This window comes from Hydra viridissima, unplaced genomic scaffold (assembly GCF_058129835.1).
Source record: "Hydra viridissima isolate aposymbiotic clone 2 unplaced genomic scaffold, HvirCarnegie_v1 scaffold_9, whole genome shotgun sequence".
Taxonomy (NCBI): domain Eukaryota; kingdom Metazoa; phylum Cnidaria; class Hydrozoa; order Anthoathecata; family Hydridae; genus Hydra; species Hydra viridissima.
This window is the reverse complement of record NW_028324308.1, coordinates 17,001,087-17,027,293: the sequence shown is the minus strand read 5'-3', so window position 1 is coordinate 17,027,293 and position 26,207 is coordinate 17,001,087. Positions and strand designations below refer to the sequence as shown.

General features: G+C 29.2%; 1 protein-coding gene and 1 long non-coding RNA gene across 7 annotated transcripts; one reads left to right on the top strand and one right to left on the bottom strand.

Moving 5' to 3' along the window:
* Positions 1-4,641: 4,641 nt before the first annotated feature.
* Positions 4,642-13,246, top strand: LOC145185130 (acetyl-coenzyme A transporter 1-like). Of its 5 annotated transcripts, none has more exons than XM_090098190.1 (7): positions 4,642-4,742; positions 9,069-9,354; positions 9,805-9,986; positions 10,655-10,796; positions 11,678-11,844; positions 11,928-12,152; positions 12,794-13,246. In XM_090098190.1, exons 2-7 carry the CDS (start codon positions 9,123-9,125, stop codon positions 12,950-12,952), a joined length of 1,107 nt encoding a protein of 368 aa, XP_089954316.1. In that variant the 5' UTR covers positions 4,642-4,742; positions 9,069-9,122; the 3' UTR covers positions 12,953-13,246. The 5 variants fall into 5 exon arrangements, 4 of the variants coding, with proteins under 4 accessions (XP_089954316.1, XP_089954315.1, XP_089954314.1 ...); XM_090098189.1 differs by lacking the exon at positions 4,642-4,742 and adding an exon at positions 6,276-6,396; XR_016455750.1 differs by lacking the exons at positions 4,642-4,742; positions 12,794-13,246 and adding exons at positions 7,384-8,103; positions 10,306-10,350.
* A 6,927-nt stretch (positions 13,247-20,173) lies between these two features.
* Positions 20,174-26,207, bottom strand: LOC145185514 (uncharacterized). 2 transcript variants are annotated; one of them, XR_016455752.1, is made up of 4 exons: positions 26,090-26,207; positions 23,893-25,724; positions 20,476-21,033; positions 20,174-20,338 (listed from the first exon to the last, which is right to left on the bottom strand). It is a non-coding gene; the product is annotated as an uncharacterized LOC145185514 (long non-coding RNA). The 2 variants fall into 2 exon arrangements; XR_016455751.1 differs by lacking the exon at positions 20,174-20,338 and having other exon boundaries at positions 20,853-21,033; positions 23,893-25,876; positions 26,090-26,205.

The window sequence follows — 26,207 nt, the reverse complement described above, 5'->3', positions numbered from 1 at the left end:
AGCGATTTTTTTCGATAGAGAAGCGAGTGTTGCCTGAGTGCGTGTGTGAGTTAAGAGGGGGCTATTATATAAATGAGCATATAACATAAAAATGTCGTGTTTTCGTTTTTAATTAGAATTAACATGGTTAGTGGGAGTAATTCTGCTTGATAACATTCTTCGCCTCCAAGTATAATTGATAGGCGAAAAGGTTTTAAGTTGCTTCCGAATTTAAGTTGGCGCACTCATACTTTCCGCTTATATCGAGGTGGCGATATCAAATATTTGACAGTGAAAGTCGCACAAAAAGACAACTTCATTTTTCATGTGATTTTTGAAGCGAATAGACGCATCAGGTAAAGTTGTTCCGAACACAGCGTGCATCTAGATTTCCACTAACATTTTGCTTCAAATTATGCAAAAAGTTGAAGGTTTTATAACAAAATCCCCACCACAAAAGTCTGCAACAAGGTCGTGTATGGCGAAGTCAGTTCTGTATTACCGTGTCTAACTTTGCACAAAATTTTGACTTATTTGCAATTTTCATCTATAAAAATCTGCTTTAAACTTCTTATTATATTGATGTAAACTAGCAAATCATTTATTTAGGATATCTTAATTCTATTTTCATTGTTAAATTTATTTTTACAAATTAAGAAGTAGTTTTTCAAGATTGTTTAAAAAATGTGCAAAGTTAACCAGGGGTCTGGGTAACTTTGCACAACTCAAAAAAAATTAGAATAGCTTTATGATATGTATGGGATTGGTGCAAAGTGACCTCTTTTTTCATACTTTCTGAAGGAAAGATAATTCATAGGATAGTTTAACAAAAAAAAACAAAAGATTAATTCTAGCATTATTATGCTTAATAAAGAATATAACATGCTATGATAAAAGAAAACTGAACACAACCTCATTAAAAACACAAAAAAGCTCATTTGTATCTTGGTAAACTTAAATAGTTAAAGATTACTTTTAGATAAACTAAAATTATTAAAAAAATTTTTTTAAATAAAAAATCAAAATTGACAAAACACACTTCAAAAACCCTATTGAAGACCTAATTCTGGTACTTTGAAAAGTTTCCTAGTTTTGCTTATTTTTTCCTCTTTGAAATTTTCTTTGAGGCAAAATCACAACGCTCGTTAAATTTTTCTAGATCTTCAATGCTAACACTTTTGCCTGCAGGAACAGAAAGTTTCTTTTTTCGTCTATTAGTTCCTACAGATTCCAAAGATCTAAATTTGTCTTGTAAGAAAACCTTAAAGCTGTCTTCTAGAAATTCTTTATCATAAGATTCTCTTTCTCTAAATTTTGTAAGAGGTTCATTGACATTCACTGGATAGACACCGCACTTTCTAAAACCTGATTTTAAATTACGAGCCTGATTTGGCTCTACAGCAGACATTAACTTATTTAAAAGTTTTGGGAAATGTTGTTTGTCAAGAGATGTCTTTGTGCAGCCAACAGGTGAATCTTTATTCTCTGTGATAATTTTACGCCAAGCTGTTTTCAAAGGTTTAAAGAAAGCTACATCTAGGGGTTGAGTCTCCTCTAATTTGGAAAAATATTACGGTTTACCAGGTTTTAAGTTATGCTCTCCTTTCAATTTGTAACAAATCGTTCTTCGACTAACACCATATTTTGTAGCAGCTTGCTCTTGTGTCAGCTTTTTAGATTTTACATCTTCAAGACATTTAGCTAGATCGTCCTCTGTATAGTTTTTGTATTTTCTGGTTTTAATCTTCTTTTTGTAATGACTTGACATCTGGAAAAAACATTACTAATAACTTGATTTGACCTTGAGTGACCCAAGAAATTATTTAAAGCTATAAAAAAGTATGAAATAACTCTATTATATAAAATATTTGCATGAAGTTTTAGAAAGTATTGCTTTTGGATGACCAACGACATTTAAGGTGAACTTTGTACTTTGTGCAAAGTTATCCCAAATTCTGCCAAAAAAGTACTTTATTTACACGACTATTAAATTTTAATTTTTTTAAATCGACATTAGTTTAAACACTTAGTATACTTCAAATCAATAATATAATAAACACTTTAAGCAGTTTATTCACTTTTGAGTTCAATTCTGATCTGCTGCACAGATAAAAGTTGTAAGACATATTTTTTGAATTCTACTTCTATGTTTACACAAAACGACTCGTGTTGCGAGAAATCGCGTTTATAAAACTTTTTTACATGAGTTTCGTATTGACACTAAAACAAACCGTCGGATTTTAAAGTGATTTGCATTTGTAGTTCAAATTTTTAGTTGCTAGAGAGTAAAACATCTTTGACATACTGTTGTGCAAAGTTACTAACGGTTGTGCAAAGTTAGGTACTTTTACGGTACGGAATTTGAGCCACAAGAACATTTTAAATTAAAAATATAATAAGATGATAAAATGCTGCGGTCAATGCCTGAGACATCAACGTCGTTCCAAAATCATCAAAACTTGTTCCACAAATGAGAGCTTCTATTGGTATGAGAAACTTGATAATATAACGGTGGAAGAAAAAAATCTCAAAACAAAGTTTCAAAAATTATTAGGAAATGCATGCTCCGCGTCCAGACTGTTATTTATAACTATAAAGTTACTGGAAATGTGTTTAACAAATCACATAGTGGTCATTGTAAGGCTCTAGAGGACTGAGATGCTTGTGTTATTCCTAAAGTGAAAATTTATCCTAAATTATCTGCTCCTGATTTAACGCAATACACTGCAACAAGATTGTAAATGGAGAGATCGTAGGAGAATCTAGAAAAGTGAAAGATATTACGAAAGAGTACCTAGAAGAAAACCTCTGATATTTGAATTTGCAACACATACCGATAAAGGATTTTAGTTTTGGAAAATATGCTATTCGCTGATAAAAGTAAATACAATGTTTAGAAGAAACGGCCTTGGGAAATTCTGATCTCGCAAAAATGAGGAAATCAATCCGAAAAACTTACTTCCACAGACAAACATAGAGGTAGCATTGTAAAGGATTGGAAGTCAATGGCAGTATCTGGGGGGTTTAGAATAGTTAAAATGCGTTTTTTAACAGGAATTGCGTTAAACTGTCCTGGATCTTCTAACAGGACAATGATCCAAACATACGGACATGTAAGTGAATCTTTATTGAAAATAACTACATTTCGTACTTACTACGCACAGATCTTTTTATACATTCAATCTTTGTTGGAGGGATATAAACTTTAATAAAAAGAGTTATATTGAGTCTATTTTCAAAATATCCATGGTTTGGGCTCTAGCTTTATGTAGAAGGGTATATGGAAGGTTGAAGGTCTGCGGATTACTTGTTTCAAGGTTGAAGGTCTGCGGATTACTTGGTTAGGAAAGGGCGAGGTTTGGGGATAGTTTGGTTAGGAATGGGCAAGGTTTAATCGTCAAAAGGTTAAGGTTCTGTTTACCGTTCTCAGTATACTCTATTATGCAATATAATTCAATAAATGTTCTATTAATGTATAATGGTTCGCAGTCTTTTGTTCTTTACGTTTATATGATACAAATAATATTCTCTTACTTCTTGCAGCGTTTAATATTGTTTATACCTACTACTCCTCTTTTTTCTATACATATATCTTTTCTGCACTTGAAATTTCTGGTTTTTCTTTTTAAACCAATATTCCTTCTTCTTTTTCTCTTTTATTCACTTATAAAACTGCTTGTTCATCAAAGTATTTTTTATTCACAAAATTCTCTCCTTAAAATTCTTTTCAAAAAACTTTCTTTAAACGTTCTCTTTAAAACTCCATCTTCCTTTCTTCTTCTGTCCTTCCAACTGTCAAACTTTATTTATTTTTTTTTTTTGAGCTTTTATAGTTTTTGGTTGTTTTTCGGTTGCGTTACCTATTTATCATTTATTCATGTGACAGGTTGAGTCTTCACGTTTTCGTCTTTTCCCAGTTGTATTTAACTTTTCTTCTTTTCCGCTTTATCGTTTATTTAAATGTATAGTTGACGAGTCATCTTGTGTACGTCATTTCCGATCGTTGTTTTTAATTTAATTCTCCCTTCTCACCATGTGAACCTTTCCTATCATTTCCCAAAGTGCATTGAATTCTTGATGAACTGACTTGCTTGTTCGCTAAACCTTTCTAAGCTTGTCTTCTCACAGTTATATGTATATATATATATATATATATATATATATATATATATTGTATATATATATATATATATATATATATATATATATATATATATATATATATATATATATATATATATATATATATATATATATATAAAGCAAAAATGGAGATTTTGTCTCTATTGTATGATTTCCCATGTAATTCAATAATTTTAATGAATTTTAGCAAAACCTCCCGTGTATTCTGCTGATTTCTATTTTAAAATCTCAAAAGATATTCTTCTAAATTAAAGCAGCAACCAGGTTCGTTTCAAATCTATCAATTTTATCCACTAATTAAAAACCTCTAAATAAATAATAGCACCAGCAAATATCTCCATTTTTACTAAATCAAGGAAACATTAAAAAAAAAAAAAAATTAAATATTATCCATGTATATTAACTCAAATAAATTTAAAAATTAAAATTTGGAGGTTTTTAATTAGTGGATAAAATTGATAGATTTGAAACGAACCTGGTTGCTGCTTTAAGTTAAAAGAATATCTTTTGAGATTTTAAAATAGTAATCAGCAGAATACACGGGAGGTTTTGCTAAAATTCGTTAAAATTATTGAATTACATGGGAGATCATGCAATAAAATTACCTTGATTAACTGTGGGTAAGTTGAATTTTATAAAATCAAAACACAAAACTTTTAATAGTGCTACGACAAAACATCAGAATTTATGATTAGACATAAAGACGCTTTAAGTATTGGAACATGGGTTTAATGTCATTTAAAAATTTTAAGCATAAATTTGAAAGAATAATTTTTAAATTATGTCGAACCACTGTGGATGGCCTCAAAAGACGAGAAATTTTTTTAACGAGGAACCCGTATACTGCCTGAAAGATGGGGAAAAGTCATAGCTTACGCTGTAAAATGCATTCAACAAAATACATTTTACCAATTCCTCTAAGTAAAGCTTCAAAGCTACAAAAAAAAAACCCTCAAAATTTCATTTGTACTCCAAATAGTAATAGTTCGTCCTTCCTGAGATCTTTCCGCATAATTTAATGCATTTTACGGTCTCTATACGTATTTTACGGTCTCGATACGTATTTTACGGCCTCGATACGTATTTTACAAGAGCCAGTTTAAACCCTGTCCAATCTCATTTGCTAAGTACTTAGGATTTTGTCTAAAGACTTTTTAAATACCATTATCATCGGTGATAAATATTGTACTGGGACGCTCAGTGCCCTTTTTGTTTCTTTAAACTTCCGAGTGATTTTCGATGCACACGAACAGGACACAGACTTAATAATTTGAGCTATTTACAGAAACTATCTCGATGTAGACCTATTATACGTTGTTTAATTTAGGGTTTAACCGGTTCTATTTGACAAGTTTTCAGCAGAAATACCAAGAGAATTTTACCTGGAATTGCTTTAAGTTTTACTGAAACCAACTTTTTTTTTAATACTTAGAAAAAAAGGGGTTCGCTGAAATGACGTACGTAAAAAAATGCCCAAAATAATGTAAAGGCGGTGCAAAGATATTAAATTGGGTGTACATGGGCTGAACTAATGAGTGGTTTTTTTTTTACATCGTTTGCGAATATTGTTTAAAAAATGATAATAATGATGCATCATACTTGATTTTTTTTTTCTTCTATTTTAATAGACATATTTTAATTGATATACATCAGAAAGCCTTACCGCCTGAAGATTAGAATTGAAGAAAAATATTGCAAATTAAGTCTTAAGTGCTCTAGATTGTTGATTAGCATTGAATTGTATTTATTGATGATAATTTTATCCGTGATATAATATTAGAAGTGCGTTTCAGTTGAAAACGGTTGGTGACTAACGAGGTGAACCGATGTGAAGAGCCGGTGGTAATAATAAGGTTTTTAGCCTGTTAAAGTCGAGTAGGGGATCAAGTCTTTTATTTGTTCTCACTTTTTTTTCACCAACGTTCGCTCGTTTTTTTTCTGCTAGCTAGAAATTTCAGACCAGATCTATTGGCTTGAATGGTCTCATCTCTCTCCCAGACGTTAAATTAGGTGAGTAAGAAAGCGTCCAATACTCCAACCCCACTTTCCTGAGAAGTATTTCTTAAAAAGGAAGTTTACCTATCTTTGTGAGTTTTTGATAGTGTGCTCAAGTACATTAAACATAACGGTTTAAAACACTTCATCCTGTCTGACTTGTGCAACTATTCCGCTCTACCTTGTCGTTACATGTGGAACATGAGATAAACGCATCTATACGTCAATCAAGATGAATACCGACAAAACAAAACTCTCTGAAATGGATTTTTAAAAAAAGTGTGTAGATTTTGCCAGCAAATACTATATTAATGGATTTGTATTTTAGTACTGCGGACTGTGAATTTTCATAAAATTCACTAAGTTTGTTGAGTATAAGTTCAGCCAAAAAGTTTACCTGTGGCCAGAAATGATCTTAAAATGGGAACAATAGTAATTTAATCTTTGACGTCAATAACATTCCAAAAGTATACTTTTGTATTACATTTCATGATTTTTCTCTCAAATTTTCCTCCTATGTGTTGGTAGAAAACTTCCTCTTGTGGTCTGCCACAGAAAGTGGGTTTCACAGATGAAGCTGCTATAAATATTAAATCAGTTTTCTCTCTTCAACATCAAATACAATCAATCCACTGACAAATCTGTCAAAATAAGATTATTCTGAGAATTTGGGCAAAAATCTAAGTGTAAAAATAGTAGTTACAATGATAATTCTAAAAATACTGAGAACTAAATTAACTCAATCATTTTTACTTAAGCTAACTTACAGACTGTAAGTTACAGTCAATCTGCTTCAGACAGGTTTAACTTACCAATGGAGGATTCAAAAACCACATTCACATGAAGCAATCCTGAAATTCTGCAATTTGGTAAACTGTTGAATCTTTATAAGTTAACAGAGGATAACCTCCTTATGCTGGTTCCCTAAATGATCCAGACTGTTGATCTTTATAAGTTAACCGAGGATAACCTCCTTATGCTGGTTCCCTAAATGATCCAGACCTATAATACAAAGTTTTTAAAAGAAATCTGACATTATGAACTTCAGTAAGTGTATGAAAGTAAGGTATTTCAGCTGGAAATTGTTTACCTGACCCATACAAGCTCTCCCAGATGTTTTTAACCTCCTAATGGGAGCTATACATTGTCCCATGAGATCTTATCTTCAAGATGGTTCTTGACTTGTTTAGATTTCTATCAGTTATTAAAAATAACTGACAGAAATTCAGGCAAATAAATGTGATACAATAAAGTTTCATATTTTTAAAATAACAATTTTACCTCTTCCAGAAATTTTATTCATATATTTTTCGAATCCAAAGCTTTCTGATTTCAAAAGATTATTTACAGAAAATATATAGCAATAAAAATGCAAAATTACACTATCTCTTCAGTCTACAGAACTAAAAAACAAAATGGTGTTTAGTGTGTGTATGCACATATATATTTATGTATTTAAAGCTTTCAAAGTTTAAAGACTTTTTAATGTGTTTTTTTTTTTACATTATTTTTGTGAATTTATGAATTACAATTTACTAAAGAATTTATAAATACTAAAAAAACATAATAATGTTTAGGCTAAATAAAAAAGGAAAAAAATACTTGATTATGCAAGATAGTATTTCTACTAAGAAAAAAAGCAACAATGAAAAACGGTTTGAAGAAACGCAACAAGAAGAGGTGTCAAATCACATGCAACACAGTGATTTGACTGGCGACTACAAAAATGTTTTCGTTCTTTTTTTACTTTATGTTCTGCAAGGAATACCTCTTGGGTTGGGAGGTAGCATACCAATGATACTTCAAAGCAAGAATGTCAGCTATAAATATCAAGCTATGTTCAGTTTGGTATATTGGCCTTACAGTCTGAAGTTATTGTGGGCACCTATTGTTGATGCATTATTTTTTCAACAAATGGGTCGTAGGAAATCTTGGTTGATACCAGTTCAGTATCTGATTGGACTTTTTATGCTAATTCTTTCAATGGTAAGAGATACTCTCAATCACATGTGTAGAATATGTCTGCATATATTTCTAAATAGTAAGACCTATAGTACACTAAAGTTCTTAAACTTTTAATATTTACAACTTAATTGTAAGTTCTTGAAACTATGTGAATAATTAATTATCTATAAAAGGAGAAGAAAGTTAGCTATTTTAATACATACAATTTGATAAACTCAGTAGAATTGTTGGAACTAGATAGAAAAGCCACCTAGTTACTGCAAATGGATAGATCATAAATTTATAGAGTAATCTCTGTATATTAAGCAAACAAAAATAAATCTATAAAAATCCAAAAATTAAAGTGTAAATAATAATCAGCATTAAGTGAACTTTTAATTTAAATAAAATTTATTTGATTTAATCTTGTTTTAGTTTTTCCAACCATTGAAACTTTAGTCCAGCTAAATGTCTATAACATACATAAGTATAAAAAACCTAAACATTTACGTTAATTTTGTACTGACAGTTGGTGGATTCCCAATGAAGCTGTACCTCTAAGTGTGATACACCCTAAGTACTCTAAGTTCCTGTACCTCTAAGTTCTGTACACCCTGAAAACAGATTTTATCCTTAGGTCCAAAAATCTGTTCTTAAAGTTACTCATCATATCAGATAAGTAATCAACACTAATATTTTCAGCTGCTATTTATGTCGATTAATGATGTTTATGTCAATTAATGCTGTTTATGTCAATTAATTGTTTGATTTGTTTAATAACTTTGTTGTTAAAAGCTAATCTTATGTAATGGTAGAATGATGAATGATATGCAACTTTTTCAGTCTTAGCTATCAATAAATGTCCTTAGAACATATCTAAAATTTATTTAATCTTTTCTCACTATAAACACATTTTTGAGTGCGGGGGGGGGGGGGGGGGGGACAAAATTCTGAATGTTTATTTTAAATCACACCTAAATATATATACTGTTTTTTTCTTAATTTAGAATGTTGATGAAATTTTGGAAAGTGAGTTTCCAAATGTAACATTCCTAACAATCATGTTTTTTTCTTTGAATTTTCTTGCCGCAACACAAGATATTGCTGTAGATGGCTGGGCACTTACCATGCTTCAAAAGCGAAATGTCAGCTATGGGTCAACCTGTAACAGTGTTGGGCAAACAGCTGGTTATTTCTTGGCCTATGTTATTCTACTTGCTTTTAGTTCTGCTGATTTCTGTAATAAATATATACGCACATCACCTCAAGATAATGGAATCATAACTCTTGGTGGTGAGAATTATAATAACTCCAACTCTATTTTGAAAAATGTAAATATATACATACATATGCATGTATGTATAAATATACAACTATACATACATATATATGTATATATATGCAAATATATATATATATATATATATATATATATATATATATATATATATATATATATATATATATATATATATATATATATATATATATATCTTTTGATCAGTAAAATATCTGTCTACAGACAAAAAATGTAGCTAAATCTTTTGCAAATTGCAGTGTTTTAGTATTTTTAAGATGTTATTATTTTCAAAATCAATTTTAATGAATTTTGCTAGTCAAACTTTGAGGACACCCAACAGCCAGTAAAACTAAATCCTAACTAATGAAAATACTAAAATAAATTTAATAAAAACTGGTTCAAAATTTTAAATATCAAATACAGAAAGGTTACTTTATTTGCAGGATTTTTGTTCTTCTGGGGGATTTCATTTCTTATCATAACAAGTATGGTATGGGTATTTGTAATTGAAAAAGATGAAAAAACCAACCAACGAGAAAGTATCACGGACACATATTTAAAGTTGTTTCAGATCATCAAGCTGCCCGCTGTTAAGCAAATTGTACTAATTCTTTTAACAGTCAAGGTGAAAATTATTCATTCTTACTCCTTATGTTACTTTTGTGGGATTTCTTTTCTTTTTTCTTTTTTTTTTTTTTTTTTCAAATGTTTTTTGAATGACTTATTTACTTCAGCTCAGTATTTAATTTTTAAGCATATTGCATGTCTCTATAAATAATTCCACTTATAAATATTACAAATATTGTTTTTTTTATATCTGTAACAAGTCTGTGGTTTTTTTTTGGCCATTAATGACAATTCTTAATTTTCTTATTTGAATTTGATTCTAGTAAACTATCTAGTTAATTGGGATAATGAAGACTTTTTTCTTTCATAATTTCCAGATTTGAAATCTTTAGATTTGAAGGCTTTAGAGTTTCACTTTCAAGGCATGTTTTTTTTTTTTTTTATTTTCAAATTTCTCGTATTTTGAAAATACTAAACCTTACATTAACCCTTAATTTATAAATACACAACCTGAAACTTCTCTCAACCTGAAGCTTATAACTTAACTTTTAGACAATGATTAATCCAAATGTCTTCTGAATGTTTTGTTTTCTGTACAGAAAAAATGTCTGTTGATTGTTTGTTGGTTTTGCTTTTTTTTTTCCAATTTCTTAATTGTATATTTCTATTAACTATTTGCATTTTCTAATGTTCATATTTTTGTCTCTATTTCCTTTTTAATCTTAGGTTGGGTTTGCGGCTGCTGACTCTGTAACTGGTTTAAAGTTAATTGAAGCTGGTTTGAAGAAAGAAACGCTTTCAATTTTAGCAGTTCCCTTGGTCCCTTTAGAAATTTTGCTTCCGCTGGCCATTAGTCGTTTTACATCAGGTTTTTAAATAATCAGATTTTGTTTTTGCTTTTATATCTTCCTACTATTTGACATGTTTGTTCTTTTAAAAATTTTTTACCCTTTAACCAGTGCATCTTCAGTGTTCTACTTTTTTGCCTGCTGTTCTTGGAAATTTTATTTTGACTTTATTTTTTGTACTCTACTCATTATTCCTACCAAAGTTCTCTTCTCAATTGTCCAATTATTCTCAATTGTTCTCAATTATTCAGACAAAAACAGTTATGATTGTTAACCTTTTTACCTCTCTTTAACAGCTTACTCATACTTGAAATAAAATCTTTGTAACAATCTTCACTCCAGTTCAGTACAATCTACGCTTATCTTTCAAACAATATTTACAATTACAATTTTTTGAATTCAGTGTACTACAATTTCACCAGTCTTATTTATTTCTTTGTTGCATCCAGTAAAAATATCTTCCTATTTGATTTTTAAAATTTATTGTGTTCTGCATTTCTCAATTTTTTTAATGAATTTGGCTCTTTTATCAAACACTTTAAAGAATAGTTGTTTTTTTGTAATTAAACTAATTCTTGTTTTTTTACCTAACTTTTTGTTTGATGTTCAATTTATGTGTGACCTTGTATTATCTTGTTATACACACCAACTATAAGAAATAAAAGTTCATGCATGCATGTAAAGCAAAAATGTTTCACCAATCAGGTTCTAGATTAAAATAAAGTGTTATTAGCATCTTTAGCATTTACTCTTTTTTTTTTTTTACCAATTTTATTCTTAGCTAATAAAACTAAACACATATACTTAATATTCATTCTCTCAAAAAGTTTCAAAGTTTTCCATGAAGTTTTTAATTGTTGTTAAGCAACATAATAATTTCTCCACTTTTCATTTTATTTAGGTCCAAGGCCTCTTGATCTTTTTATAAAAGCCATGCCTTACCGCCTTGTGATTGGGCTATTATTTGCAGTGTTGGTCTATTGGACTGGTACTTTCCCTAACAGCAACACTGAAGGCTTCCCTTATTATTATTATGCTATCATCCTATTTATATATGCTTTGCATCAGGTAAACTGTTTTGATAGCAGTTTAAGACTTTCATATAAATTTGCTTCACTGATAATTTCTTTCATGCTGATTCTTTATTTTAGGTTGCTGTATACAGTATGTATGTTGCAAGCATGGCTTTTTTTGCTCGTGTAAGCGATCCTACTATTGGAGGCACGTACATGACACTACTTAACACTATGTCTAATTTTGGTGGTAGCTGGCCTGATACTCTTGTGTTATGGTTGGTAGATCCTCTCACATCCAAACGCTGCATAACTGCATCTGGGATGTCAACTTCTGATTGTTCTAATGCAGAATTTATTAAGGTTTCTTTAATTTTTTAAGATTTTTTTCACCATTAAGTAGCATCTGATTACAATTTTTTATTTTTTCCACAAAAAGTTCAAATTTATTAACTTAAATATTTAAAAAAATTTAAATTACTATAATTTACAATCTCTTGAGGAAAACAAAATGTTTAAAATTTTTGGAAAATAAGCTAAAGACTTTTTTTTTATAGGGGATTAAGATTAAGGTATGTATTCCCTGTGCAATCATAGGGAATAGATTAAGGTATCTATTCCCTGTGCAATCATAGGGAATAGATTAAGGTATCTATTCCCTGTGCAATCATAGGGCAAAAGGTACCATTATATTTTTTATTGCTCAGGAAGGTTTAGTTTTGAAAATTTATAAGTTGTGTTAAAAAAAAATCTTGCACAACTTTAATGCTTACTCCGTAATTTTCGATGCTGTTGTTTTTTTTTTTTTTGTTTGTTTGTTTTTTTTTCAATTTGTCTAAAACCATAATACTCTTACTTTGTGATGCTTATGATTTAATTAGAGTATCTTCATTAAAAACAATATTATAAGATTTTCTTTACAAAAAATGTGTCTCCTTTGGTTTACCTAAATTTTGTTGCTTTTTAAGTTCTGCTAACTAACTGGGGTTTTAAAAATTTTGTAGAGTTGTATGGACAATGATGGGAAATGTGTCACGCATATAGACGGGTTTTATGTTGAGTCAGCTGTATGCTTTATTATTGGTTTCCTATGGCTAAAATGGAAAAGAATTTCATTAATGAAGTTACAAAATTTGAAAGAAAAGGACTGGAAGCTAGAATAAATTTTTTTTTTTTTAATTATTTTTTTTTATTGTTAAGATGTTTTTATCTATATACACTTATCGTATGTTCTGTTATTTATATTTCACATTATAATGGATTTTAAAAATGAAATAGCGAATGTAATAAATTTTAAATTACAATTTTTTTTTTTCTTATTTGGTGTAAAAAAATAGTAAAGGCTCCTGACGTCAGAAATGCAGGGGGCTTTTCTGACGTCATAACTGGTTGAGTAAAAACGTTAAACACTCTTGTAATCTGAGTTAACGAAGAAGATTCTTTTTTTGGAGCAAAAACTTCTGTTTAATTAGAATGGCATCAACCTTGTTAAGTTAAATCACCTTACTAAATTTGACAAATTTATTGTAAACAGTGTGTGTGCGTGCGCGCGCGCGTAGAGAGGAATTACAATAAAAAAATATTAAGGGTTTAATTGATTGCAATTAAAACTTCAGTGCCTTTTAATTTTCGAAAAAGTTAATTTAGCTTTAGCAAGTTTGACCTGGCATTTAAAGATTATTGAAATTGAATTATTAAGTTAAAAAATAGTAATAAACCAGCCAATTTCAATGTCAGGGCTGCCAAACTTACTAAAACTAAATTAACGCTTTCGTCCCAAGTTATCCCTGCTGTCCCAAGTACACCCATTTGACGATATACAAAAGTTGTGAAAATTTGTAGGATACCATTTCTGAAGGTGCAAAGCGCAAAGAATATGAAGGGGGGGGGGGGGGGGATTTTAAATAATTATTGCTCTAAAACATCGTGTGTTGTTAAAAAAATACAACAACATAAAAATGTTTTTTTTTTTAACAAGAATCAAGTTTAGCTTTTTCTTCCATAAATTTAGTTGCCCGCAATATCTTCGCATCTTCGTATTCGTGATCATTGATTGAATTAAAACAATGAAACATGGAGTAATTTTTAAAAGAATTTTATTGTCTGGAACCCAACACCACCTGTTTTAATTTGGCCAGTAAAATTGCTTGAATTTTCCACGTGGTTAAAGAGGTTTAATGATTTTCTCAACATTTTAATCACCTAACTCAATTATGACACGTGCTGCATGCAACCAATATGGTTACAGGCGCATCAAGAAAGGGTTCGTGTCATCTACACGAGCCAGGGTTAAGTGTAAATTGAATTAATTCTCTAAAACTCAAAAAAGTTATAGATAATTTACAATAAAGCAGAAAATGTTGGAACGACCTTGTATTAGGATTTCTAGTGGCCTTTGAAAAACTTTCAGCAATTTCGTTAAAATCCATTTCTTTACTTTGAAGACCTGGGGATAGTCCTAATGTTTTGATGATGGAATTAATTGTTGATAGCGGTTTGGAAATAATCCAAGTTATTTCGCGTTCACTTTTATTACCTTGACGCAATTATATGTTTCATACTTCGAGTTTCTTTCGCACCATTTTTGAGGATATCTATCTAAAAATAATTTTAAGTGTAAATACAGTTTACGCAATTGAAATTTCCCAATATTTATAGAATCATAACTGAAAATCACCTGTTATCATGTGGGTGCAAAACCAATAGTGCGACGTTATAAGATGGCAGCCAAATACTTTTTTGAATCAAATGGCGCATCACAATGATTAAAACAGCGATGTTACATTTGCTGACTTTTAAGTTTTTATTTTAGAAAAAACATTTAAAGCTAAATAAATGAAAAAACACTGAGTTTCTGTGGTTTTTTATTTTAAAAAGTTGAATAAAAAATAAATTTTTACAAGTGACAAAAACTTCAAAAGACTTCTGGGATTTGTGCATAAAATTAGAAGCAGCTGCACCCCTGGAGAAACCTCAACTTTACTAAAGCATATTGACACGACGGCTTTCTGCTCTGAACTTTCAAGAATAAGACATCGAATGTAAAACGATGCAAAACAAAATTTTTTTCCTCTTTTGTTTGTTGCTCTTCGTATTCTTTTGACTTTTTTTGCCGGTAGCAAGCGCGGAGTTTCTCAAAACTCAAACTAATAAAAAACTGCGTACTTCCATGAACCAAAAGAGACTCGTGAGGCGAGTCACAATTTCAATAGAAAAAGACAGCTTACCAGCTTGAAATTATAAATCCTTTTAAAGGCTTTGCTAAAACAAAGACAAGGAAGGTATTGATTAAGAAACAACCAAATACATTATTGAATTTAGGAGAGAGTAATTTTACATTTATACATGTATAAATATAAATGTAATTATATATATATATATATATATATATATATATATATATATATATATATATATATATATATATATATATATATATATATATATATATACTAAAAAAGATTTGATGTATACATTATGCATTTTGATGTTCCTTACAATCAAATTAAAAGAAATATCACCACTAAATTCTCCTTAGGAAAAATATTCTGTCTTATGTGGTGATAATCTATTGCTTCAAAAGTTATTTATTTTGGCAATTCTAGCCAACGGCGCTATAGCGTAGAAAAATGGGAGCATGTATCTGAGTATTCTACCCAAAGTTGTTGAGTATGCAAATTTTTACATTCCTTCGCTGGTAATTGCTCCTTTTATTGCGTCACTGGTTCCAAAGAATGAAAGGAATGCTCTTTGCTTTAACATTGTTGTCGCTTTTCAGTTGGTGTTTGTTGTTTTATATTACGAAATTGAATCTTCCTGCGTTTTGTTCGTCCTTACCAGAATCATGATTACTTTCGCTCAATGTCCTGCAATATTGCCACCTCATTGTCGCAATCCTCGTTTGTTTTTTTTTACTTTAGAGTGGTATTTACAGTGGTAAATATCGCTCTGAAATAAAAACCGGGGATCGCGACTGCTTTTCACAATTCGTTCAAATTTTCATCTTAATTTCTACAACCTTTTCAGTATCATTCCAAATGTTCTCAACAGGATTAAGATCTGGACATTGAAAAGGCCACTTCAAAATGTCGATAGAACGATCATCAAGCCACTTTTTTTTTACTAAAGGTGAAGCATGCGTTATCGTGCATAAATATCCATTTTAACGGCATATTTTCATTTGCAAATGCTTCTGTGACTTTTGGAAAACTTTTTGTAGTTAATTTTGATGATTTCAATTTAAAAAATGTGTTACAACAAACATTTTCTAATAAATGACGTTTACAGAGTGTGTAGTGATTGCGTGAAAGCCGAAATTGTAATAGAAATCTTTTGATTAAAAACGCTTTGATTAAAAACTGGAATTACAAAAACATTTTTTTACAAAGCCAAGCATAACTATAATAGATCATATATATTCATAACATAAGTGTGCTGATTCCATGACCATTGTAGATCATCATAATTTTAAACGCGCAGCTACGTTACTTTAAATGATAACTTTAAACGCGCAGTTACGCTCTTTGTATTTTATATTTATAAATTATAAATGTAAAATACAAAAAGCGTAACTGCGTAAATGAAAGTAAATGAAATTAAACAAATGACGACTGACATTTCTTATAAGTGGAAAAAAAGTCACAACAAACCATTACTTCCAATATTTGATTTGATTATTTGATGATTATTAACGTTCATCTTGTTTAGTGATGTTGGTTAAGTTTTTTAAATAATTCCCCCAGGCCTCATCTAGTGGAAAACTAGGTAATAAAGCCCGAGGGGGTATACTAGGTAATAAAGCCCGAGGGGGTGTATTGCTTAATTTGGGCATGGTGAACTCAAATCTGCTGTCAAATTTTTTCGATTTCTGAAATATCATTATTCGATTTGAGGAGAACTTAATCAGGGGAGTTTAAAAAAAAAAATTATTAACGCTATTCACGGTCGTTTGTAAGAGGAAAGTTATTATACGCATGCGCAGTAGAGTTAAAAATAATTTAAAATTTTAAAAATGGCTACGGATGCAAAACTTATCATTGACAACGAGTAACTTGTTTAATTTTAGATAATTAAATAGGTTTTTAACTAGTTTTTTCATGAAATTATTTTGAAAATAACTTGCAGCTGTACGAAAAAATTTTTCAAATAAAATACAAGACCTCTGAATGTGAATAATATCTACTTTCAGCTAAAGCAACTTTAATGTTTTTGTTTACAATTTTTAAACCTTTTTAAAAATATTTTTGAGCGTAGAAATTTTTTAATTTAAGTTTATTCAGCAAGATGAACCTTTTATCTTTTTTTTATTTTTTGCTTATATGAGGATTCAATTTTTTTTGCAGGGTTAAAAGAAAATTTTAATCATTAAACTTTTGTAACCTGTTGCTATGGTACTCTTTTCCGATGTGACTATATATATATATATATATATATATATATATATATATATATATATATATATATATATATATATATATATATATATATATATATATTAGGGCCCTGCAAATTGACATTTTTTGTTTTGTTAAGCATTTTTTTTTCCAAAAAGATAAAAATATTTCTTTGAACAAATTCTTTTTGCCCAGATTATATTTTCGACGTTGTTTAAAAGTGATATTCGAACTGTTTTCATTTACTCTTACTCCACCCGGGATAAAAAACCCATTTCAATTACATTTCAGCTTTAGAAATATAAAAAAACAGCAACATTTGCAAAATAAAATATGATTAAAAAAAACTTGAATCTTTTTTTTTTTCGACTCGAATCAAAGCAACACTTGATTTGCAAATCGAATCGAAGCAATTCGCAAGGTCCTAATATATATATACATATACATACATCATATATTTATGTACACTCTTATGTATGATCAAAATTTTGAATGTTATTATTCCAGGCTTTCGATTTAGTCAATAACGTCTAATAAATCAACTGTATTGCCTGCATTAAAGCAATATCATTGGTTGTTTTTGATTTTATCGATTGAATGCTTTAATTTTGATTCTATCGATTGAATCATCAGTCTGGTTTTGTACATATTGATTCAAAATTAATAAATTATGATAAAAATTGATTCAAAACAAACAAATATTATGGTATACTTTTTTTTAGTATTCTAACCATATTCGCATCTTGAAGAGGAAACTTACCTGTTGTAAAGAAGGGAAAAGTAAACTAAAGCAGAAAGACTTTTTCTTGGAACTCGATATAAATATTTTTTGTATTTGTTGTTTAAATTTTTTTATTTTTAAATGTTTTTTTGCTTGAGACTGTTAAAATCAATATGAATATATTTAGAATATTTTTTACATAAAGATTGAAGGAATGAAAAATGTATTTAATGCATAAAAGATATTTATATTTTCATTTGAATTGTATTTTGATCTTTTATTTTGTATTGATTGATATTTATTTGATGCATAAGATAAATTTATATTTTTTAAATTATACCAATGTTGCTTTTTCTTCAGTTTGTCTCTATTGCAATATTACAAATATTACAAACTTTATAGCTTTATATCGAAAAATTAAATAGTTTATCAAAGTTATGCTTTAAGTTCAAAACTTGTTTGTGTTTTTATTTAGATATAATATGAAAATTGACATTTTGAAGGAAAATGCGAGTAATATTTAGAAATGTGACCTTTAAAAGTTAGAATGAATAAATTTATTTAATGTGTTAAAAAGATATTAATTAAATATATATATCAACTTAGTTTCTCCGCACAGTGGCCTTGCTTGTCAAGGTTCGTGTTTCGGAGTTAAAGAGTTGAGAGGGGGTTGTACCACGAATAAGAACAAAAAATAAAAAACACAAAAAGGAGTAGCCTCCTCGACTGTAGTAACCCCCTCGGCCTTGGGGAGGTGAACAATGTAATATATATATATATATATATATATATATATATATATATATATATATATATATATATATATATATATATATATATATATATATATATATATATATATATATATATATATATATATATTTGAGGTAAAATCCTTACTTTTTTAAATTCTGCAACCGTTTGCATAGCAGTGTATTGGTTAAGGTATTTTACCTAAACATGCACTGATTTTAAATTATCATTTTTGGATTCTTTCTTGTTTCGGAACCTTAAATGTTCAAACCTTTTTTGAGTGGCGCTCAAAAAATGTCTTTGGCCCACTACATGACGACTTGACCCTGGTTAATGTCACCCAGTGTAGTGCAAATGACAACTGTAAATATCTGAAAGTTATAGGGTAGTTTGATTGTTCTAATGATAGAAATAAGATTTTGCAATATCCGCATAAATTTTGATGTATTATAGTTAGTATAAAATTGATTTTTTATTTATTTATGCCTAGAAACTAAATGATGGAAGCAGAAAGCGTGTTAGAATAGGCTTCCATTTAGTACAGAGACAAAGGGCAGTTGATGTTTTTCTTGAAAGCACATTGTTTATTGTACAATAACATTTTTTACACATTTTTGGAGGATGGACAAATTCCAAATCTGTCATTTCAACATGAAACAGCTTCTCTAATTTTACTTTAAGAATTTCTCCTATAAAATAATGCTTTTTACCAAGTAACTGTCCACAAACTCTGCAAAGGAGTTTAATATTTTTGTTGTGAAGTTCCATTTTATCTAACATTAGACTATTTAAAAAATGGTATATATATACAATTATATTATTTTTTTATTTTTTACAAATCCTAGTAATTCATATTTATCAACCAATTCCTATATATTTATACTCTTTTCGAAATCTCTTTCTCTATTTCTCTTTATATATATATATATATATATATATATATATATATATATATATATATATATATATATATATATATATATATATATATATATATATATATATATATATATATATATATATATATAGTCACATCGGAAAAGAGTACCATAGCAACAGGTTACAAAAGTTTAATGATTAAAATTTTCTTTTAACCCTGCAAAAAAAATTGAATCCTCATATAAGCAAAAAATGCAAAAAAAGATAAAAGGTTCATCTTGCTGAATAAATAAAAATTTAAAAATTTCTACGCTCAAAATTTTTTTAAAAAAGTTTTAAAGATTATAAATAAAAAGTAGCTTTAGCTGAAAGTAGATTTTATTCACATTCAGAGGTTTTGTATTTTATTTAAAACATTTCTTAGTACAGGTGAAAGTTATTATCACAATAATTTTATTTAAAAAATAGTTAAAAACCTATTTAATTATCTAAAATTAAACAAGTTACTCGTTGTCAATGATAAGTTTTGCATCCGTAGCCATTTTTAAAATTTTAAATTATTTTTAACTCTATTGCGCATGCGTGTAATAACTTTCCTCTTACAAACGACCGTGGTATTAGAAAAGCAGGTTTAAAACTTTTTTGGAATAGTTGTATTATGTTTTTAAAAAATTTTTTACGCAATATGTAAAAAAGAAATCCTCGTTACTCACAGCTCCAAGGTTGTCAGGAGATCAAAGAAATGATGCTTTGCAATCATTGTTGGATCCGCGATCACCAAACGCCAGCGGCATTCTACCAATCTAAATCCGAATAATTTTCATTTTCAGTTTTCTAACGACTACAGATGACAACCTGGTTTCTACTTGTTAATCATCGTTCTGACATATTCTTGACCTAGTATAAGAGAGCGAATCTGTGGCCCATCGAAAACTCATACCTCAATTTTTTCAAATGACAAAGCCGGCAATATTGAAATCACTATCAGTTCTCAATATACTGACAAATTGTTTTATAAAACAAAGTGGTGGAAAAACAATCGCATCAGTCACAATTCATTTGGCACCCACATTTTAAGTGTCTTATTGAGGATTCTTTATGTGTGACGTGTTAATCTCTAGCTCAAATATCACATATGCAGAAATTTTACAAAGTTCTCTGGTGACAAATGAAAAAGTTGACCATTTTTAGATCTATAAAAAATGATCCATGAGTCATATAAAATTTTGAATATCATTACGAGCATCTCACTTAGAACTACCAAAAAACAATCTTCGTTCTGTCGAATTATGAACAGGTCTAACAGCGAAAGGGATATTTTTCCTTTTTTTTTTTTCTAGCCTATACCTTCCATGCTGATCTAGCTAATACAGCAGCCCATTATGTGACTTTTTACTTTTGCTAAACCATATTTACTGTAAAAAGTTAAACTGTTTCTTTTTACATTTGTTAAGTCAATTACAACTTCTTCACAGTTACCACTTTTCGCATTGGTCACCTAATTGAAGATTAAAATAGAACTTATAGAGAAGTTTTACAAACTTTGCAAACAACCACAGATATAACAGAATGTTTTAGGATCGTGTGAGTAATTATGTCTACTTGATGAAGGAATCATCAAATCTGGAACAAACAAGTATTGTTATAATTGAGTTTTCAAAATATAGTGGATAAATGCATGTAAACCCTTTGCACTCCGCTGTCGCTGTATTTGCGACATTAAAAAGCTAAAAGTAAATCCGCTGTCGCCTCTATGGCGACATAGTTGTTTTGCTACCTGTGCGCACTTAACAGTTAAAAAATTTTAAGTCATAAAATTTATGTTTTTCTTTTATAATATAAATTAGAATACGTTTTGTTTATAAAATAACTAAGAAATAAAAATTTTGTTTTATTTAAACGACTCTATTTTTCATCTATATCATAGGTATGTACTTGGAACTAATATAGTGCTGGAGGTTCTGGTAGCCTTTATGCATTACTAGGCTGGAGTGTAAAGGGTTAAAAAGCATATTTGTAGAAAGAAAAAAAAAAATACAGAAAAATTAGAGCCGCCTTAAATTTCAAATTTGAAAAAAACATAAAAATTTGAAAAAAAAAAAAAAAAAAAAATGTTCCTCCCCAAACGACTTTGGTTTTTGTTGAGTTTTTTTTTTTTATACATATTTTGAACAGAAAAATTTTACTTTCACTTTGGTTACTATTTTTGAATCTTATCAACTGGTAACTATAAACGAGCGTTATTAGTAAATGTTTACAATTAGTGAACGTGTTGTTTTGAAATTTTAGATTTCATGAAAACATGAAAACATGTCCATAGCATTATCACCCTCTAATTGTGGGGTACCACAAAATGTAAATTTTGTATTAGCGTTGTAATTTTCAGCAGATGCATAACAAAGACTGCTTTAATGGTAACGCTTAAACATAGTTCAACATCATCAAAATCTACCACTAAGGCAGGTGTCAGTTCTCAGGGATAGTACATCTACCACTAAGACAGATGTCAGTTCTCAAGGATAGTACATCTACCATTAAGGCAGGTGTCAGTTCTCAAAGATAGTACAATGCCAATATAGGTCCTAGATTTTAGTTAACTTTTATTATGGCCAATCAGAGGCAAAATATAAATGAAAATGTTTTGGCTGCTTATACTTTGAAAAATCCACAAGCATCTTTTATTACAAAAGAAACTTAAAACTCAGCTTTTCTTCGAACACATAAATTTAAAAAAAGTATTTTTTTTTTCTTAAGGCTTTTACTGTTTTTTTATATTTTTAGTTAGATTTTGTTTGTAGTAATTATAGTTATTGTTTTTTTTAATTGTTTACATAACACAACGATCATGTTTTATGTAAAATTTCAATTTCAAAAATTAGTTAAACAGAGGAAGACGATGGAAAAAGAGTCCATCTAAAAATTGAATGAAATCTTAAAAATATTACAAAGCGAAGTTTATTTACAACTATGGGACAAAAAAATATTAATAGAATTGTTAGCATTTTTTTATTTTTGTATGCTTATCTTTGTATTTATGTTTGTATTTTCTATTTTCTTACTGTAAAAGAAGATAGAAAATAACAATTCAATTTAAACATCCTTCATTCTGTCAAAACTTAAAATCTTTTTATCGGATTTTTTTTTATAAAACAAATGTTATATTGATTGATTTTTTTTTTTATTTTTGTTATAACTTTTTGGAAATAATCAATTTTATAAATTTTTTATTTTGAATGTATGTTACATAATTTAACTTCTTTTTTTTGAGGGGATTTTTGATCTTCTTTCAATGGAAAAAATTTTCCCACTTCCCATTATTTTTTTGTTGATATCACTAAAACAAAGTCTGAACAATCAGTTAAAAAAAAAAATCTTTAAAAACTAACGAGAGCAACTTTGAGGACTTCGCCAAATTGTGTAAATTCCTTGGTGTTCTCAAAAATGATAGTCTACCGCGTAAAGAAACTCCACATGTGAGTGGAGCCTTAAAAAATCTTTTTTTTTTTTTTTTTGTTAATTTGCGGACAAATTTATCTGTATTTTAGGTTTGAATGTTGAAGTACAAATTTTTTTAACGTGGTCCTGAAAATATATTCACAGAGCTGTCGTAAATTAAAACATAATAAGGTTAAATTAAAATTGATTTAAAATTGGTTTTAAAAAAACCCAAAGGTTTATAAAAAAAGAATTGTTTTCTTCGTTTAGAATTGCATTTAGAAAAAAGGTTTTTAAAACTATATCTCAGAAACGACAAATGATTTTGGCTTAAAATCAGGATTTACTTAATGATTTCACAAAGCATAATAAAAATCTGTGATGGCACTTAATGCACATGACATAAAATGGCTTTAATGATGATGAAATAAGATAACATGGGCGCCCAATTGATGCTGATGTTGGCATTTTTTGTTTTTCGTCTGATATTCTATGCATAAGTAAAGGGGTCGTTACAGCAATTGGGTAATGATGTTTCTGTAAATACATATTATACCTGACATGAAAAAAAACTATGAAAATTATAAGTGTGTCAGTGAAATGGTCTTCATTGGAATGGAATTTGCTAATATAATTTAGTTAGTGAATTTTTATTCGAGCAAGTCCTATATATTCCCCCGAGTGAGAGTGGGTTGTTTTTTTTTATTTTCTTACATTAATATCTCTTTCTTTCAATTTTGAAAAATGTTCTTAAAGTTTGTTCTAAATTTGGTTACGGTAACAAAAGCTCTATAAATTTTTGATAATTTTTCTATTAATGTAAAAAAAATTTTCCATTTTGGCCAAATGCCATTGGTGGAGGGGGTGTAGACAAACTCTTCTTAAGAAAAAAATGGTGATAAAAAAAATAAAAATTGCCCACCTGTTTTTGGATTATCTAGCTTCTTTATTATTTTCTTCTTCTTTATTTTGTGGAATTTTCGGCAACTAAGACAAGTTGGTTTAAGACGATTATCCACCTTACATCCTCTTTTCATGCTCTTGATCCACGTTTATTTCCTTTTCTGACGATTTAATTGCTTTTGATATTGTGGCCTATTCTTTTAACTGCTGTTATTTTATCCTCAAATTTCAAACCGAGTTGTCCATCAAACTCTGTTGTCAAAGAAGTTATGTAAAAGGTCCTCAGCAATTTCCTTGTTTAAATTCTCAACACTTTAAATTGAGAATCATTTATTTCTCAACATTTATACTGCATATGAAAGTGCATTTGAGCAAATAATGTTTTTGACATTCTTACAGATGTATTTCCAGCCACAAATCGCGAGGGGCGAGCAACTATTATGAACGGTAATTAAATTTTAATCTGCCTGTAGGTTTTAAAAAATTTGACATTGAGTGGTGTTCAACAAACGAGTATCGGAAAGTAGTTAATAATATAGCCCTCTCAGTTCATTACTTTGTCTTAACACAGCAATTCAAAAAGTATGCAGGAGGTCAAGATTACTTAGATCACAAATCACAAGTGAACTTATTATTTCTTTATGCTTTTTGCATCGAAATAAACTCAAAATTTTTTTATTCACTAGGAAAGTCAGAACTTTGATGGCCATTTTCTCATCAATATTTCAACTTGAGGTCTTCATCTAGATGACGCTCCTTCCCATTTATTCATGTCCAAGGTGACACTCGACTGGCATTTCCATTTGAGGGTAAAGTTTTTTAATCTCCGTTAAAAATCTCCGTTAATCTCCGTTAAAAATCTTAAAAACAACTTTTTAAATTAATATTTAATTAGCTTTTCGTAAACAACGCCCGCAAATCTTTCTAAAGATTAACCCAACGTATTAAGAGGCTCAGAATTCTTTTTTTTTTTTATAATTTTTTTATGAAAGTAGATGATTAATATGCTAATTGCCTGTATAAATACACTCGAACAACGGAGCTTTTTTGACTCTTAACGTTGAACGACTTCTATTGAAAGAACCCTTCAGCAGGGTGCGTATGTGTGGGCAAATAAATACGTATATTAACGCATCCATCCAAAATCCAATAATCATTGTTAGGACCAAGATGAAAGTAACAGTTTCCGTAACCTGAATCTTCAAAAATTTGTATACAGCAAGGATTATGTGTGGCATGGCAGTAAAGAGAATATTAGTCAATGCAATCGTTGCTGATATCAGATATCCTTTATAAAACGAATTCCGACGATTGTTTGTAATTTGTCTTAACTTTCGCGATAAAATAAGAGCATTGCTGTAAACGTATATCGGCAATATAACAATAAGTGTGTCCAATAAAACGTCAATTAATGTTAATGCGATGTTTGAAATATAAAGCATTGCACTGCCAAGCATACCACTTATTACCCATAAAGCTATAATTGAGCCATTTGTATGCTTTTTGGTCCAATAGATGGGGTATCTGATGTTCAGTTGCGTATGCAAAAAGCGGTTGAAAGTTAATAATAGGGTTGCTAAGTGATACGCGTTCATAAATACCCTTAGAATTAGAAAAAAGATCAACGGATGCACCACTGATAAAAAGTCGAGCATCCCTGATACAAAAAGAAACACATTAGCAAACAACTCAGCTAAGCAAAGGTTGATAACTAAGCATCTTTGGGCGTGGTCCATTTTGGATTTCCTCAGTTTTAAAAAAAGAACAAACCCCACTGCGTGAAGTATTACACCGATCGGGCATGCAATACCAACGGCGTATGAAGTAGTGCTGACCATTGTAGCTGACATTCTGTAATGGAAAGCCAAAGTTTTTTAAAATCACGAGTCAGATAAAGTTAGAACATATTTTCAATCTTTCTTCCAGAACGTATTTATTATCACAGAACACTTAAAGCCGTAATGCTTTGATGAGAAACGGGGTTAAAACTGTGGGTTAAAAAGCTATATAAAAATGTAATATAAATTTTAATATTATCTAATATCATATATATATATATATATATATATATATATATATATATATATATATATATATATATATATATATATATATATATATATATATGTGATAATGTAATATTATGTAATATTATAATAATAGACTATAAATAAATAGAGATAAATATAAATTCGAAAAAATAAAATACGCTTTACCTTCATCCTTTCACAAACATTTCATGGGTTATTTTTTATAATCTTCATTTCGATGTTTGGTGATTATCTTTAATTACATATTTACGTCACTAACAATGGAGAAAACATAATCATGAAC